Source organism: Amblyraja radiata, chromosome 27 (assembly GCF_010909765.2).
Source record: "Amblyraja radiata isolate CabotCenter1 chromosome 27, sAmbRad1.1.pri, whole genome shotgun sequence".
NCBI classification, from domain to species: Eukaryota; Metazoa; Chordata; class Chondrichthyes; order Rajiformes; family Rajidae; genus Amblyraja; species Amblyraja radiata.
This window is the reverse complement of record NC_045982.1, coordinates 10,557,777-10,576,839: the sequence shown is the minus strand read 5'-3', so window position 1 is coordinate 10,576,839 and position 19,063 is coordinate 10,557,777. Positions and strand designations below refer to the sequence as shown.

Sequence of the window (19,063 nt, the reverse complement as noted above, 5' to 3'; positions counted from 1 at the left end):
GGCGGCGGGCCTCCTCGTCGGGGCGTTCAAGCTCCTGCATCAGAGGGGAATCTCAGCTCCACCCCGCGCCGGGTGATCTACCTCGGGTTGGGGCTAGTTGACGTCTTGCAGCTTCTGGAGCATCCCGACTCTGTCTCTCCTGAGACTGAGCCCTTGATGTTAAAGTCCACAGATGTTAAAGTTGGAGCGTGATCCCAGGCAAGAGATCTGCCCCGATGCTAAGTCCCCGCCCCACGGTGGGGCTCAAAGTCAGTCCCAAACAAGGCCTGCAGCTCCACGATGTTAGGCCGCAGAGCAACCAGAGATACGACCCAGGAAACAATCGCATCTCTGGCAAGGTAAGAGATTGAAAACAAGTTTCCCCCGCCCACCCCCCACATAAAACAAACCGGAGAACATTAACACAAAGTTTTAAAACACTAAAAATAACAAAAAAAAAAGGGTGAAAAGGACCTATATAGGCGAGGCTGCCATCGAAGCGCCACCTGGCGGTTGATGAGGGTATTAGCATGAAACAAAAGCTTTTCACTGTACCTTGGTACATGTGACAATAAACTAAACAAGATGGTACTATAATCAGTGAAGAAGCTTATCAAGAATTATCAGTCTTTTGCCCAGAGAAGGGGAATCAAGAACTAGAGGACACGGGTTTAAGGTGAATGGAGAAAGGTTTACTAGAAACCTGAAGGGCATCTTTTTCACACATGGTGAGTGTGTGGAACGAGCTGCCAGAGGAGATAGTTGAGGCAAATATAATAACATTAAAAAGACTTACTTGGACAGGAAAGGTTTGGTGTGGATAAAAGCCAGGCATGGGGCAAATGGGCATAGCATGGGTAGGGCAGGTTGAGCAGAAGGGCCTGTTTCCGCACTGCATGACTTTCAAAGTGATTCAGTACAATGAAGATGAGATTATTTTCCTTGGGTCAGAGAGATCGTAAATTGGCAATGTCAAAATGCTCTGCCAGAGATGGTTGCAGAAGCAGATCCAGTTATGTACAAAACTGAGCTGTGCTTTGGGAGAGGTGGCATTAGTAGGACTGGTCGTGCATACCACTGGAATGGACTTGGGAGTGCATGGCCTCCTCCCATTTGTGAGGTTAAATGCATAGGCTAACAAAACTTTTGATCCTAATAATATGGGTATTGATGAAAATAGACAAGATAAAACAATTTGAATCTGGACAAATCTTAGTTTTTCTGTCCAGCACATTTCCTATTGAAATGTTAATAGAAACATAGAAATTAGGTGCAGGAGTAGGCCATTCGGCCCTTCGAGCCTGCACCGCCATTCAATATGATCATGGCTGATCATCCAACTCAGTATCCCGTACCTGCCTTCTCTCCATACCCTCTGATCCCCTTAGCCACAAGGGCCACATCTAACTCCCTCTTAAATATAGCCAATGAACTGGCCTCGACTACCCTCTGTGGCAGGGAGTTCCAGAGATTCACCACTCTCTGTGTGAAAAAAGTTCTTCTCATCTCGGTTTTAAAGGATTTCCCCCTTATCCTTAAGCTGTGACCCCTTGTCCTGGACTTCCCCAACATCGGGAGCAATCTTCCTGCATCTAGCCTGTCCAACCCCTTAAGAATTTTGTAAGTTTCTATAAGATCCCCTCTCAATCTCCTAAATTCTAGAGAGTATAAACCAAGTCTATCCAGTCTTTCTTCATAAGACAGTCCTGACATCCCAGGAATCAGTCTGGTGAACCTTCTCTGCACTCCCTCTATGGCAATAATGTCCTTCCTCAGATTTGGAGACCAAAACTGTACGCAATACTCCAGGTGTGGTCTCACCAAGACCCTGTACAACTGCAGTAGAACCTCCCTGCTCCTATACTCAAATGGCCTTGTTCTTAAGGATATCCTGCATGGAACCATATCTTATTCTTATTGATTTCAAGCTTTGTTCAGTCCCCTTGTATCTTCTCTTAATTGCACCTTCCATATAAACCCATTCCATATCCATGGCTCTTTCTTTGATCTTTGTCGACCTCGCCTTCATTCCTATGCCTGTGACAAGACCATTTCTGATCAGTGCCTATGTTGCCACCTCTAACACATTTCACACAATGTAGTGGGGTGGGGTGGTGGGGGGGGGATTCCAGGAGGTCAACAACAAAATTCCAGAATGTACTATCATTAAAAAGGAGACAAAGGGAGTCTTATTAACCTTAACAATTGGATAAAGCCCAAGGACCTGATACATACAGCATGTGTCTATCTTCAGTTTAAACCAGCATATGCAGTTCCTTCTGCATGTGCTTCTGAAGTGTATCCAAGTCAGAGCCAAAGGAGGAGATTGCAGGGCGATAATGAATTTATACATCTTCATTTACCATACGTGAGGTGCCAGAGTTATAGAAACATAGAAAATAGGTGCAGGAGTAGGCCATTCGGCCCTTCGAGCCTGCACTGCCATTCAATATGATCATGGCTTATTGGAAAAGATTCTGAATAGAGTTAATCTATGGAAGGCAATGATTAATCAACAACCATCAGTGTGATTGTTAGGGGAAGATCTTAAACAATTTGATTTATTTTCCCCAACGGTAACATCATGCTTTGAATAAGGCAATGGAGTTGATAATTTCCCTTAATGAAGGTACTGTAAATGAGGACATTTAGTCTCAAGTGATTGCATAGTTGTACCAAGGAAGTGACACTAAGAGACAAGTCACACTTTCATTCAATGATAATAAAGATATGAAGGGCCAATTGTCCTGCAGCTTGATTGGCTCTAGGATCTTTATATTGCCCATTTCCGTACTTTCAAACACTGTTTCAACTTGGGTGACTCCAATCAATAGCCATGATTGTTACCCTGTAAGTACAATATGAACAGGGCCCATCTGTTTCTACTGGAATCCTAACAATATATCTTCATAACATGGAGAATCTCTCCTACATAAACTTAATACAATTTTATTCTTCCTAAATGGAAAGTACTTCAGAAATTCATGATAGTTTTTTGCCCTCTAATCAAAGTTCTTGCAGCAGTGTCTCTACGCATTGATTGAGATGGCTTCAGTTGATAAAACTAATAAAGCACTGTCGATAGCTCCCTCTGCAGGAATACACTGAATTTAATTAAACATACCCAATTCTAAAGAAGAGTTCCAACCCAAAAAAGTCACCAATTTATGTTCTACAGAGATGCCGCTTGACCCGTTTAGTTACTCCAGCACATTGTGTCTTTTTTTGTACACGGGCAGCTGCAGTTCATTGTGTCTCCCACCTCTCCACTCTGGTTCCAGCACATAGATAAATAACACCTCACCAGAATTTTTCTGCAAGTTATATTATATTTATATTATATTTATTATATTTAATTCTTTATTTTTCGAACAGAATAAAAGAATAAAAAGCAAGTGTGAAACAGCATACAAAAAACAAAATATTTATAAAGTGTCATAAACAATATCTATTAATAAATGAAATCGTATGTGTCCGAAAAGGAGTAGTTATGTTTTCTTAACAATCCAAATAATTTAAATAGGCTGATAGAAGAGTTAAGGGCCTGTCCTACTATACGAGTTTACTCAAGAGCTCTCCCGAATAAAAAAAAAAAAATCAAACTCGTAAGCACGTAGAATGTACGTAGCGGGTACGTCGGAGCTCAGGACGTCCCTTAGCGGCTCATAACGCTAACGACAGGTACTCGGGAAACGCGGTAAACTCGTGAAATTTTTTCAACATGTTGAAAAATTTCCACGAGAGCCCCGAGTACCTACGAGCGGCTATTACCGTAATTCTCCGAGTTCGAATCGGGGGAAACTCAGGAGAACTCTTGAATTACCTCGTACAGTGGGACAGGCCCTTAAGGAATCATCAAATAAGTGCAAGTTTTCTCCTGGTCTAACTAACCAAAATTATACATCTTGCTCCAGGAGAAGAGTCTAAACTTTTCATAGAACTTTTCCTTGCAAACTAATGGAGCGCCTTTGCTAAATTGTCAATCTTTCCTGGATTGACTTTACTGGTTCTGCATAAAATGTAGTGATTTAATAGCAGGCCTTCCCATGTTGTCACATCTCCCTAATTCGCAAACTAACTCGCAAACAGCTGCATCAGCTTCATGTCCCAGAACAACATAACAGATAGAGCCACCTCAAGCAGTCAGGGACCTCGTATAACTGTCAAAGTTCAGGAATATAAGACATAGAGAGAATCTTTAATTTATCTTTCTTTAATACTAATTCTCAAATTATTTCAACATCTGTCTGCTTACAGGGGCTCCAAGCAATGTCCTCTTCCAAAGAGTAAATGGACAATTTTTTTTGTTACTGATCTCAATCCGTGCTAGAGTTTTGCATTCTTTGCTGTGACATGTTGAACTACTGCTTCAGAGAAAGTGCCGTGTATTGGTATTAATTGTTTGCTGTTGAATTTAAAAGATTTCCTGGACACAAGAGGCTGCACATCCTCCCTCACCTCCATTCATGGATCTCTGAAGCCCTTCGAGGTGAGACAAAGGTACACATGCACCTCGTCTCCTGTATCCAGTGCCCACGTTTACAGTGGCCAGACCAAGCGTAGACGAGGTGACTGTCTCACCAACTACTTGCTAATCCCATCTGATTCTTTCCTTCCTAATCCCATACTGCCCTTTCTGTCCTGGACCTCTTCATTGCCAGCATGAGGCCACATGCAAACTGGACCAACAACAACATATATTCCACTTGGGTAATTTATAAAGCAACGGTGTGAACATTGAATTCTCCAATTTTAAGTAATACCCCTCAAACTCTTCTTTGCTGCGCCCCTCTCTTCCTGGAATGCCCCCATTTCTCCCGCTATCTCCCACCCCCAACTCGCCCTGCTCCCTTCCCATCCTACGTACACTATCCTCCCATATCCAAGTCCCTCATTTTAACTCCCCCCACCCCACTGTTCCATTCCACCTATGTCCCCTCTGTCTTTACATTTCACTCCTACTCTTTCCTTATCTGACATCTTTTTGGCTCCTCTTCACCTCTAGCCTTTCACTTGCTCCACAAATCTGCCATTCACACCCCCCTCACTTGTATTCACCTATTCCCTGCCAGACTTTGTCCTTCCCCCACCTCCCCCCTACAACAATCAGTCTGAAGAATGGTCCCAACACAAAATGTCACCTATCCTTTCCCTCCAGCACTTTTTTTTGCTCGGGATTCAGCATCTGTGATTTCTTACAAGTTACATCAATTGCACTAACAGAATGACTGAAAGATTATGGCTTCAAACTGGTATTGATAACACTAGTGATTGATAAAAGATGGGCACAAAGTGCTGGAGTAACTCAGCGAATTAGGCATCATCTCTGGAGTAAAAGGATGGGTGATGTTTTGGGTCGGGACATGTTGATTAATTAAAGCCATGCTATGCGTTTATATTTTAGAGCATTGTTAAATTTTAAATTAGTTGAAATCTAGGTAGTTTAGTGTGTTTAAATTTTGGCACATGGGAGAAAACCAAGCCAATAATAGGGTGCATTAACCACAAAGCTCTTGTCCCTTATTGGTGCTGTGGCCCCTGGACCATATGTCGTGCACTAGCAGTTTAAAGATTGGGATATGATCAACTGTTTTTCTGTATGGGTTGCAATGTACAGTTGCAAGTCTCTAATGCGTTCTCCAGGGTATAATTTGGTTACTTTCTGAAAAAGTATGCACAACTCTCTTCCTGTTGATCAATGAGATAAAATGTCTTTATTTTCATTTGCTCTGGTTTATCTGCCAGAGTCAGCTTGGTTTAAACTTGAGCTGTGGGAAGCACTGGCAGGTCAATAGGCTTCTCTTTCCTTTGTTACCATGATATGAAATTGTGATTAGTCCTTTACCTCAATAACACTTTCCTGCAGCAACCCTATGTTCCTTGATAACCACAGATTAAACTCTTAGTTCTCTATTCTAAACTCTACTCTATTCTTTAGATAGCTCTCTTTGGAAATGTAGTGGTTTTCTTTCTTCCACCATATTCCCTCATGTCTCTCTGCCCATCTGTTACTTCAAAGGGGAGGGATCACAGATGATATGCAGTATTTGGATTCTCGTGTGGGGTCTAGATTTCATCAACCAACTGGCATGTTTCTCTAACTTATTTGATCTAAGATGGGGAAATAGCAGTCTTTCCAGGTGAGACAAAAGTGAGACATGCACCTCCTCGCACCTCATCTACTGAATTTGGTGTTCCCAATATGTCGTCCTTTACATCGGCAAGACAAGGATAGACTTGGCGACCGCTTCGTTGAATGCTTGCACTTGATCTGTCGGGGCCTACTGGAGCTCCAGGTTGCTAATCATTTTAACTCCACTTCCCATTCCCTTTCTGTCTTCCTCCATTGCCAGAGAGAGGACATGTACAAACTGGAGAAACAGCACCTCGTATGAACATGGGTTAATTCAATGTTAGTTATCTAACGTACAAACAACCCTTTTCCCCTTCCCCCTCTGTTCCCAGTGCCCCACCTGGACTTGCACCCAATTCTCCCCTTTCACCTACTTGCTCTGGCCTAAGGATTTGTGCATCTTCTATATTTATCTCACATTTCATTTCTGGCTTTTCTTCAAACATCTACTTATCTAAACCCTTCCTCACCTGTATCCACTTGCCAGGCTTTGTCCTGCCCCACCTTCCAGCTTCCTTTCTCTCTCCTCCCCCAACCCCCTGCAAATAACTCTTAAGTATCCTGACACAGTTCTCCAGGGATGCTGCTTGATGCTATCTGGACTACACTTCTTCCCACCCTGCTTCCTGTAAGGATTCCATCCCCTCCTCCCAATTCCTCTGTCTACGCCGCATCTGCACCAAGGATGAGGTGTGCCACACCAGGGCATCGGAGATGTCCTCATTCTTCAGGGAATGGGGGTTCCCCTCTTTACCATAGATGAGGCTCTCACCAGGGTCTCTTCTATACCCCGTTACTCTGCTCTCACTCCCCATCCCCCCCCACTCGTAACAAGGGCAGAGACCCCCTTGTCCTCACCTTCCACCCTGCCAGCCGTCACATACAACAAATAATCCTCTGACATTTTCGCCACCTCCAATGTGATCCCACCACTTGCCACATCTTCCCATATCCTCCCCTGTCTGCTTTCCGCAGAGACCGCTCCCTCCGTAGCTCCCTGGTCAATTTGTCCCTTCCCACCAGAACCACACCCTCTCCGGGCACTTTTCCTTGCGACTGCAAGAAATGCTACACTTGTCGCTTTACCTCCCCCTTGATTCCATTCAAGGACCCAAGCAGTCTTTCCAGGTGCGGCAGAGGTTCACCTACACCTCCTCCAACCTCATCTATTGCATCCGCTGCTCTAGATGTCAGCTGCTCTACATCGGTGAGATCCAAGCGTAGGCTTGCCGATCGCTTCGCTGAACACCTCCGTTCGGTTCGCAATAACCAACCTGATCTCCCAGTGGCTCAGCACTTCAACTCCCCCTCCCATTCCAAATCCGACTTGTCTGTCCTGGGCCTCCTCCATGGCCAGAGTGAGGACCACCGTAAATTGGAGTAGCAGCACCTCATATTTCGCTTGGGCAGTTTGCACCCCAGCGGTATGAACATTGACTTCTCTAATTTCAGGTAGTCCTTACTTTCTCCTCCCCTCTCAACTCTCCCTCAGCCCTCTGGCTCCACCTCTTCCTTTCTTCTTCCCGCCCCCCCACCCTCACATCAGTCTGAAGAAAGGTTTCGACCCGAAACGTTGCCGATTTCCTTCGCTCCATAGATGCTGCCTCACCCGCTGAGTTTCTCCAGCATTTTTGTTTACCTTCGATTTTCCAGCATCTGCAGTTCCTTCTCAAACATTCTGCCTGACCCGCTGAGTTACTCCAGCACTTTGTCTTTGTAAATCAGCATCTGCAGTTACTTGTACCTCAGGATTTCTGAATGGTCAGGCAGCAGATTAACTAGCATGACTTTCTTTCAGTGAAAGATAATTTCGATAGCAGTCTGCAGTTAGTCATGTGTGACCATTCCCACAAAGATGAACAGCATTAATGGAGCAGCATTTGTTCAGGCACCAACTTTACATTCAATGCACATTTTCCACTGGCTGCCAGTTCAGTGCAGCAGCCAGGTGGTCCTGCACCAGTGCAGGGAAAGGGCAGGGAGGCTATGGAGAGATGGGTGAAAAGCAGCAGCAACTTTAATAACCTGTAATAGCATGAAAAACATGCCATATGCCTGCACGTAAGGCCCTGGGTTTGGTTAGTATCTTCGCCCAGACTTACAGAATATGTTGCATGCAACTTTATTATCTCAATGGTGGCCGATTAGGAAAAGGGGAGATGCAACGAGACCTGGGTGTCATGGTACACCAGTCATTGAAAGTAGGCATGCAGGTGCAGCATGCAGTGAAGAAAGGGAATGGTATGTTAGCTTTCATAGCAAAAGGATTTGAGTATAGGAGCAGGGAGGTTCTACTGCAGTTGTACAGGGTCTTGGTGAGACCACACCTGGAGTATTGCGTACAGTTTTGGTCTCCAAATCTGAGGAAGGACATTATTGCCATAGAGGGAGTGCAGAGAAGGTTCACCAGACTGATTCCTGGGATGTCAGGACTTTCATATGAAGAAAGACTGGATAGACTCGGCTTATACTCGCTAGAATTTAGGAGATTGAGGGGGGATCTTATAGAAACTTACAAAATTCTTAAGGGGTTGGACAGGCTAGATGCAGGAAGATTGTTCCCGATGTTGGGGAAGTCCAGGACAAGGGGGAAATTCTTTAAGACCGAGATGAGAAAAACATTTTTCACACAGGGAGTGGTGAATCTCTGGAACTCTCTGCCACAGAGGGTAGTTGAGGCCAGTTCATTGGCTATATTTAAGAGGGAGTTAGATGTGGCCCTTGTAGCTAAAGGGATCAGGGGGTATGGAGAGAAGGCAGGTACGCCTTAGATTAAACTTTATTAATCCCCTTATTCAGGGGAAATTCTGATGTCCTTGCAGCACACTAATAAAAATACAACATAGCATTCAAAAAGAAGTTCAACACAAAAACATCCCCCCACAGTGATTCCCACCGCAGGTACGCCAATCCGGAGGAGGCGCTGTCCTGAACGGCTGCCTGTCCTGCAGCTGTCCGTTTTTTTCCCCTTCTTTTTTTAAATTATTTTTAGTACGTTGAGTGTGTAGTCAGGGGGCCTTATCTTTTTATGTGTGGGGGGGAAGGGGGAAACTGCTTTTCGAGTCCCTACCTGGTCGGAGGGGTTGCCTTCCTCCGAGCAGCGTCTTCGACCTGTCCTGGCGGCCTACCAGCGGGTCCTGAAGCGATGTTTCCCTGAGGGGACCTGGCCAGAACATCGGCTTTGGCGGCGGCGCAGAACATCGGCTTTGGCGGCGGCGCAGCGCTGGAGCGCTATTGCGGAGCGGGCGATGCCTTTCCTGGGTCGCCGCGCTGGAACTCCAGTATGCTGGGACCGCCGATAAGAACATTGTGGAGCGGCCAGCTGCGACGCTGAACGTTACATCCCGGAGCCTGGGACCTCTTGCTGAGATCGCCAGTGTGCGGAGCTCCGTCCGGCGCGGTCTGTTGGCTTGGAAGCCGCGGTCTCCGGTGGGAAGGCGGCCGTTCCTGGCACCCCAAGCCGCTGGGGGTACTCCCGACGCCGGAGTACCATCACCCGGCGAGAACATCGGGCGCCGTGGCGGCGACTGTGGAGGCCTCAATAGGCCTGACTTTGGGTGGACAAGAGGATGGGGACTGGACTTTGTGCCTTCCCCCACAGTGGGAATCACTGTGGGGGGATGTTTTTGTGTTGAACTTCATTTTGAATGCTATGTTGTATTTTTATTAGTGTGCTGCAAGGACATCAGAATTTCCCCTGAATAAGGGGATTAATAAAGTTTAATCTAACCTAATCTAACGGATACTGAGTTGGATGATCAGGCATGATCCTATTGAATGGCGGTGCAGGCTCGAAGGGCCGAATGGCCTACTCCTGCACCTATTTTCTATGTATCTATGTAACTTTATTTTGCCGCTGGGAGTTCCTTGAGTCAATCAATTCTCTTAGCATCAGAACTGGAGATGAGATATTCTGAGAAAGAAACTGTAGTTGCTGAACTCTTGAGAATCTAAGATCCAGCCTGAAGAAGGATCCGAACTCGACATGCCCTATCCCTACCCTCCGCATGTCCTGCCTGACCCGTTGAGTGCTTGCAGCACGTTCTGCGTTGCTGGAGACTCTGAGACCCAGAGCCATCACTTGTCATTGCCAGTATCAAACATGGCCGCCGCTCCTCTCCTCCCATCCGGTGACGGGCGGACACTGTCAGCGGCGGCGCGGCCCGGCCCGGCCCGGCCCAGTGTTCCTCGTGTGGCGGTGAATGAGGAGGGAAGGCGGGAATGGTGACTGCAAGCCGGTACGGCCCGGCCTAGGCCCGGGGGAGCGGCCAGTGCGGGGCCTCGCCCGGCTTCAGCCATCCAACGGTAACGTGGCTCCCAGCAGGAAACGGAAGTATCGCCATAACAACAGCGTCTGCACCGGGAGGGGGAGAGGGTCGGGTCCTAGTGGGGCTGAGGGTGACCTTAGAGTCATAGAGTGATACAGTGTGGAAACAGGCCCTTCGGCCCAACCTGCCCACACCCACCAACATGTCCCAGCTACACCAGTCCCACCTGCCTGCGTCTGGCCCATAGCCCTCTAAACCTGTCCTATCCATGTACAGTCTAAATGTTTCTTAAACATTGCGATAGTAGACACGTACAAAATCATGAGAGGCATGGATAAGATGGCCAGTCCTTTCCCCAGAGTAGGGGACTCAAGAACCAGAGGACGGGTTTACGGTGAGAGGGGTAAGATTTAATAGGAACCTGAGGGGCAACTTTCTCACATGAGGTATAAGGAATGTGCTTCCTGAGGAGGTAGTTGAGGCAGGTACTATAACAACATTTATAAGACACTTGGACAGGTACATGGATAGGACAGGTTTGGAGGTATATGAGCCAAATGGGACGAACATAAATGGGGCATCTTGGTTGGCATGAATGAGTTGGGCCAAAGGGTCTGTTTCTGTGCTGTGTGATTAAGTGACTTGATCTGCAGTCCCTTGTCGCCACTGTACTGTGAGATACTGTTATGGTCTTCTTACAACAAATATATGCATATTGTCTTTCACTTGGTCACATTACAAAGTACTTATTTTATTTTTAAGTGTTTATCTCCTTTTCATAAGTTAGGGGACTTGGACCATCAAGTCTACTCTGCCATTCAATTATGGCTGATTTATCGTTCCCTCTTAACCCCATTCTCCTGCCTTCTGCCCATAATCCCTGACTCCCGTACCAATCAAGAATCCTATCTATGCATCCGATTTGGGATTAGAAAAGACACTTTTGAAGATTCTTAATTATATAAAAGTTGACAATGTTACAAACAATTATAGAAGCAGTTGACAGACTGGTGAAAGAGACATATCAGATACATCTCAATATTAAGTGAGGTGAACTTAAGGGGAAATATAAAGAGTCAATATAATATAAACTACATTACAGGGGATGCAACAGCAGAAAGAAGGTGAGTTGAATTAGTGTTTTAAAAATGAATGGGATACTTAGCATGGTAAAGGTGGATGTGTGTGTGTGGGTGTCAGTATTGTTGAGAAGAGTGTCTAACTAATTCCTCTCTGTTTTAGAATCTGCAATGATGTTCTTGTCAGGCGATTTTGTTCTGGAATATACAGTTTCAGGAATTAGAAGATGACTGGAGTTATTTGCTGTCGAACTGAAAGAAGATCTGTGCCTCAATTTGATTTGGATTTTGGACCAGAAAAATGGCAGCATCTGACCTCCAAATGGTTGCACACTTTGCCCTCCTGTCCCGAATTCTGGCCGTCTTTTTCCAGGTCAGTCTCATTCAATTCTCATATCATTCCAATCAGCATTAAATGTTTGGAATAAGGAAATAGTTAAGAATCAGCGAACATGCTAACAAATTTGGGCTTTGAACACAGACTATGTATGTTTCCCAAACCAAACTCCTGAGGTTTTTCTCAGACTCCACTCTGCGTGCTGTTCTTTGTTGACAAGTTATCTACAACATATTAGTCCCAGTTCTCTCCATTTGCTCTTGACTGACAAACTCTCAGCAACATTGAGATATTTGCCCTTGAGCTTGCTATCACCTGTGTCTAAGGCTACCTTTTTTTTTTGGAATCCTTTCAATCGATTGCTGACCCAGGCATATTCTGTAAGCAGCCCTTATCGAAACTACAAACTACAGCTCATGTATGACCATCGTAAATAATCCAGCATCATCCTTCACAACCCATCTGTAGCCATTGCTACTATGGACTAAATCATTCTCCTCAAGCCTCCCTTGTCTGGCTGTACACATTTCCAGTGTCCTATTCCATCACTGTTAGTCCATTCACAGGTGGAGGATTTACTCCAAAGTCTCATTACCCCAATACATGATCGCCCGTATTGGCTCTTGGTCTGGCAAAGAAGAGCTTTGGCCTTGGCCTTGTTCCCTCACTTTCCTTTCAATCCCTAAAATTTATTGCTTCAATTCTTACGAATTCCTGATATTAATTGCTCCATCAAGCCGACAGTTGTCTTGATCTTAAGGTGTGGAATATCTTCCCTAAATCTGTTGTTTTTCACTTATCATACATGAACTTAATTAAATCAAAACTATTACTTCACTTCAGGCAGTTTTGTTTTAGTGTCTGTTTAGTTTTATAAAGTTCCTGTGAATTACTACACAACATTTAACTATAGTAAATCAGTACATAAATGCAGTTTGCTGTGCCGTTCCAGAATGAGCTGACTTTGCCATCTGTACATTACTGAAGGTGCTGATCCTCTCTGGGTTATTACAAAACTGTAGGCTGCTGAGCCTTGTTGCACAGCTCCTGCAGAAGGTGTCTTGTGAAAGGATCCAGGGTTATTTGTTTTGAATGGTTCAATTCCACAGCCTCTGGACCATTTAAAATATAATTTGCTGCAATTATGATAGCTTAAAGCATTAATTAATAGTTTTAAACATTTTAGAAAAGTGCCTCTTTCAGACACGTACTGAAATCAGTTAAATCATAATCATCATAATCGTAATTTATTAGCCAAGTATTTTTTGCAATATATGAAGAATTTGGTTTGCCATACAGTCATACCAAAAATGCAACAAGACCCACAACTACATAAAATTTGACATAATCATCCACCACAGCGGCTCCTCCACATTCCTCACTGTGATGGAAGGCAATAAAGTCTTATCTTCTTTCCTCCTTTCCGCGGTCGGGGGAGTCGAACCACCTGCAGCCGGCGATCGATCTCCCACGTCGGGGCGCTCTAAGCTCCCGCATAGGGGCGGTCGAACTCCTGCGGCTTGGAATTCCCAAAATCAATCGCTAACCAGCGACCGAGCTCCATGATGTTAAAGTCCACAGCTCCCGCAGGTTGGAGCACCAAAGGCCAACCCCAGGCAAAGGGATCGCCTGTTCCGAGATGTTAAAGTCCACAGGCTCCACGGTTTTCAGATAGAAGTCCCAGTAAGAGGCCGCCAACTCCACGATGTTAGGCCGCAGTGCGGACGGAGATATGACACGGAAAAAGTCGCATCTCCACCGAGGAAAGAGATTAAAAAAGTGTCCCCCACCACCCCCCACATAATACAAAACTAAAGATAAACTTAAAACATACATTTTACAACAAACTAAAAACACAAAGAAGGAAAAAGACGAAGACAGACCGTTGGCGAGGCAGCCATCGTGCGGCGCCCCCTCGTACATTTTTACCACAGTAATTTTACAGGGGGTAGATGTGCATTAAGGTATATGGTGTCCCACAGTGATACTTGCGATTGGCATAGTCCAAGGGTAGGCTGATGTTATATTTATTTGCTGTGGAGAATATTTACCTTATCTATTGGTTCTTTACCAGATGGTGTTTAATTCCCTGATTCCGGACCACAATGCCGATGCATTCCGTATGCCCCAATTACACAGCCCAAGCAATGGTGATGTGTTGCTGGACATTCTGTTCGGTGGCTTCTCTCGTTGGGATGCACAGCATTTCCTGTTTATAGCAGAATTTGGGTACATCTACGAGCAAAACTTTGCTTTCCTCCCACTGTTTCCTGTGATCCTGCGGGCACTGGCCGAGACTCTCCTTGGCCCCCTGCAACCGTGGCTAGGTCTTCACAGTCGGCTGCTGCTCGCCTCGACGCTTCTGAACACCGTCATCTTTGTCCTCTCTGCCGTCGTTCTCTACCAGCTAAGTGTCGCTGTGCTTCGGGATCGCAGGCTGGCTGCTCTTTCCAGCCTCCTCTTCTGTCTAAACCCCGCCAGCGTCTTTATGTCAGCCGCCTATTCTGAAAGCATCTTCATGCTGCTGTCCTTCAGTGGAATGCTGCACCTTGAGAAGGCACGGCCTCTGACCAGCTGCGCTCTGTTTGCCTTGTCTACAGCAGCTCGATCCAATGGGATTATAAATGCAGGATTTCTGTTTCACTCGCAGCTAAAGCAATGCATTTTGTACTTGAGACCTGAGCTGAAGTTCACAGGAAAGGACTGGCACAAGTTGTGTTGGCATCTCATCCTCCGATCTGCACTGCTGGTAACTGTGGGATCAGTGGTGATCGTTTTGCCCTTTGCACTCTTTCAATATTACGGATACCTGACATTTTGTAGATCAGCTGTAAATCCAGCTTTAACCATCCCTCCACATCTGCTGCAGTTGGCCAGGGAGAAGGGCTATCGTCTACCAGGCAAGGACAGTGCTGTGCCCAGCTGGTGCCATCACCGATACCCCATAATTTACTCCTACATTCAGGATACCTACTGGAATGTGGGCTTCATGAGATATTACCAGCTCAAACAGTTACCCAATTTCCTGCTGGCATTCCCGATTATAGCTTTGGGTATATGGGCAGCCAAGCAGTATGTGCTAAGTGATCCGTGGTATTGCATACACCTGGGCCTGCTCCACAAAAAACTGAAGGGAGAGAGAGAAGGGGATGGGAAACCGTCGTCTGGCTTCTCCAGTCATCGTGTGTTTGCCTATGTTGTTCATGCAACAGCACTGCTGGCATTTGGTGTTTGCTTCATGCACATCCAGGTGAGAACTGTATGAAAGGACAATAAACACAGGGTGCACTAAAGATTCACGTGGAGCTTCCCACACCCATTAATTTCCCCCAGTGTAATCTTATTTTCTTGTCCATTCCCAAATCATTAGGAATCTTAGAGGTTTAATCTTTCTTTCCTCAATTCCACACTCTTTTATATCTCAGCTAATTCAATCACTCTTCTGGATACTCCAAAACTATATTAATATTTCAAATCTAATTCCTCTATGCTTGTCTTGTTCCCCGTTGCCCTTTAAATATCACTCATTTGTTTATTCCCTAGCCATTAATAACCTACCCAATAATTAACCTACCCGATTGCTCGATCTCTACTTATATCTTTAGATATTTAAACTAATATTTCCATTCCATTCCTCTGTCAAATAACTTCACTTTTTTCAAGCAATGAAACCCTATTGAAAGAATTAATAAACTCAGCTTCCATACTGATTTGAAACGGAATTTTACGCATTTTACTTTTTTGTATAGTGAAATCGCTGTTTGTAAGATAATGTTTAATTTAGGTTACAAAATATAAGAAGGTCGCTCCATTTGCGCTGGAGCTGACAAGAGCTGAGATTAGCCGGTTTCACTCTCCACAACTGCTGCCTGAGTTGCAGCAATATTTCCATCATTTTCTAATAAGCGTGATTTCCATTGTATGTGATTTTTGCTTTTGTTTGTTGACTGGAAGATGTGAGGTGTCTAATAATACTCTCGCTTTCTATGCAGGTTATAACCAGGTTCCTGGCTTCCTCCTCTCCAGTCTTATACTGGTTCTCAGCCCACCTGCTCCAGGATAAAGAGCCCGGACATTTGGCACAGGACTCTGCTACCTCCTCATACCCATACACATTTAGCATAATTCCCAGAAACCCTCTCACTGCTCTCCTGCAGGACTGGCGAAGGTGCAGCCTGACTGCACGATGTGTTCTTGGATATTTCCTACTGTACTGGTTCCTTGGACTTGCTCTGCATTGTAATTTTCTCCCGTGGACCTGATCAATATCCTGCCACACATCCAACACTGATATTCACTGACTGCAGTGACCGCCTCCCTTTGATAGATAGCAGCACCATTGAATTCTTGGGTTGTCTATTCACTGGAATCTTAACAAGATTGGCCACAAATACCTTCACTGCTAGAGGTCAGAGACTGAGTACCTTGTGCAGAATTGGCCACTTGCTGACTCATCCCTGACTTCCCCATAGATACCAAGCACGGAGTGAAGAAATGCTTTCCTTGTTTGGGTGAATGCATCTCCAATAACATTCAAAGTCAATGCCATCTCAGACAGTAACCTACATAATCAGCACTCTAACCAGCAATGTCACCATTCACCACCTTCAGCACTGGTGAAATGTGGCCATAGCATGCTTGAATTGCTAAATGCACTTTTCTCATTTGTTTCCCTTCCCTGCTGGCCTTGAATTGAAGGCAGTTAAGAATCAACCGCACTGTGGTGGATTTGGCTAAATTGGCTACATTTCATATTTCCTTCACTCCATAGATGCTGCCTCACCCTCTGAGTTTCTCCAGCATTTTTGTCTACCTTCGATTTTCCAGCATCTGCAGTTTCTTCTTAAATAGTTAAATCCAGGAATTATTTTGTATCTTCATTACATCTCTGTCATCAGCTACTTGTAGTATTGATGAATAAATTTGTTGAAATGCATCAGAATAAACTTGCCATTGGAATCTAAACTGCAGTTTTTGAAATTTTGCAGTGTATTAATACTGTTGGATTCAAAGGGATATCCACTAATTGACTCCCACAGCTATCTTGATTACACTTCTTCCCATCCTGCTTCTTGAGGTTTTCCATTCCAGGACATCGGAGATGCCCTCATTCTTTAGGGAATGGGGGTTCCATTATAGATGAGGGTCTCCTTGATATCCGCTCTTAATCCCCCTCCCCTTATTCGTAACAAGGACAGAATCCCCCTTGTTCTGACCTTCCACCCCATCAGTCGTCACATACAGCATAAAATCCTCCAACATATTCGCCACCTCCAACGGGATCCCATTACAGGCCACATCTTCCCATCTCCATCCCTTTTTGCTTTCAGCAGAAACCGTTCCCTCCGAAACTTCCTGGTCAATTCGTCCATTCCCATCCAAACCACCTCCTCCCCGGGTGCTTTCCCCTGCAACCGTAGGAGATGCAACACCTGTCCCTTTACCTCCCCCCTCGACCCCATCCAAGGGCCCAAACAGTCTTTCCATGTGAGGCAGAGGTTCACTTGCACCTCCTCCAACCTTATCTACTGCATCCGTTGTTCTAGGTGTCAACTTCTCTACGTCGGTGAGACCAAGCGCAGGCTCAGCGATCGTTTCGTTGAATGCCTCCGTTCTGTCCGTCTTAACCTACCTGATCTCCTGGTGGTTCAGCACTTCAACTCCCCCTCCCATTCCCAATCTGACCTTTCTGTCCAGGGGCTCCTCCATTGTCAGAGTGAGACCCAGCGCAAATTGGAGAAACAGCACCTTATATTTCGATTGGGTAGTTCACACCCCAGCAGTATGAACATTGACCTCTAATTTTTGATAGCCCTTGCTTTCTCTCTCCATCCCCTCCCCCTTCCCAGTTCTCCCACCAGTCTTACTGTCTCCGCCTACATTCTATCTTTATCCCTCCCCTGGCATCAGTCTGAAGAAGGGTCTCGACTCAAAACGTCGGCAATTCCTTCCCTCCATAAATGCTGCATCACCTGCTGAATTATTCCAGCATTTTGTGTCAACCACTAATTCAAAATTAGCTGAAAACATTACATTTCTGAATCCTGCCCTTAGTTTTTAATTCACAGACCATTTCTGTCAATGAAACAACAATTAAAAAAAAACTTGCATTTTTATATAAAGCCTTTAACATGGTAAATCATCTGAGAATTTTTACAGAAATGGGTTCTGTCACGGGTAATATAAAGGCCTCCCTTTCATCAAGGGGATCTATCACAGTTGCTGCCTCAAAAAGGCTGGCAGTATCATCAAGGACCCACACCATACCGGCCACACACTTATCTCCCTGCTACCTTCAGGTAGAAGGTACAGGAGTCTGAAGACTGCAACGACCAGATTCAGGAATAGCTACTTCCCCACAGCCATCAGGCTATTAAACTTGCCTCTGACAAAACTCTGAACATTAATAGCCCATTATTTGTTTATTTGCACTTTATCAGTTTATTTATTCATGTGTGTATATTTATATAATGGTATATGGACACACTGATCTGTTCTGTAGTCATGCCTACTATGTTCGGTTGTGCTGAAGCAAAGCAAGAATTTCATTGTCCTATCAGGGACACATGACAATAAACTCTCTTGAACCTTGAATCTTGAAGGAAGATGACCAAAAGCAGGACTGAAAGGGCTTTAAAAAAAATCTTAAAGGAGAAAATCCCAGAATTTCGTACCAACCGAAAATAAGACCATACACTGGGACAAGTTGAGTGTATTGTTGTATGCACAAATACAATGAAATATAGGTACAATTGCAGCACATGTATATAGACTTAAACAAACCCACAAAAACATAAACTAAAGGTACACAAAAAAATGACTGAGAAACTCAGCGGGTGCAGCAGCATCTATGGAGCGAAGGAAATAGGTGACGTTTCGGGCCGAAACCCTTCTTCAGACTTTCTTCAAACATAAACTATACATGATACACATGATTTTTGCCAGACAACAAAAATAAAAAAGGCTGCAAAAAAAAAGGCATTAGTGCAAAACACAATTAGAAATAAAACAAGTCCATGGCAGTGCAAGAGGTGCAATGTGTTTTAGTTGGGTTGTGCGAGTTGGTTCAAGAACATGACAATCAAAGATTATAGCTCCTCTATAATATTTGATGACAATGTTTCGTTCACGTCTCCAGGCTGCCGGCCTTGGCCTCCAGGTGGCGCTGGCCGCCGCCAATGCGGAGCTACCCCACCATCGGGTGGCGGTGTGTCCGGAGGTCGGCTCATCGCCCCCATACTCCGCGCTTCTCTTCTCTCCTCTCCCT

The 19,063-nt window shown here is 45.0% G+C and overlaps 1 protein-coding gene across 4 annotated transcripts; it reads left to right on the top strand.

Moving 5' to 3' along the window:
• Positions 1 to 10,151: 10,151 nt before the first annotated feature.
• Positions 10,152 to 16,758, top strand: pigv (phosphatidylinositol glycan anchor biosynthesis class V). Of its 4 annotated transcripts, none has more exons than XM_033045088.1 (4): positions 10,152 to 10,336; positions 10,371 to 10,417; positions 13,871 to 15,046; positions 15,789 to 16,758. In XM_033045088.1, exons 1-4 carry the CDS (start codon positions 10,315 to 10,317, stop codon positions 16,056 to 16,058), a joined length of 1,515 nt encoding a protein of 504 aa, XP_032900979.1. In that variant the 5' UTR covers positions 10,152 to 10,314; the 3' UTR covers positions 16,059 to 16,758. The 4 variants fall into 4 exon arrangements, with proteins under 4 accessions (XP_032900979.1, XP_032900977.1, XP_032900976.1 ...); XM_033045086.1 differs by lacking the exon at positions 10,371 to 10,417 and adding an exon at positions 11,671 to 11,832 and having other exon boundaries at positions 10,153 to 10,350; XM_033045085.1 differs by adding an exon at positions 11,671 to 11,832 and having other exon boundaries at positions 10,154 to 10,417.
• The last annotated feature ends 2,305 nt before the right edge of the window (positions 16,759 to 19,063 follow it).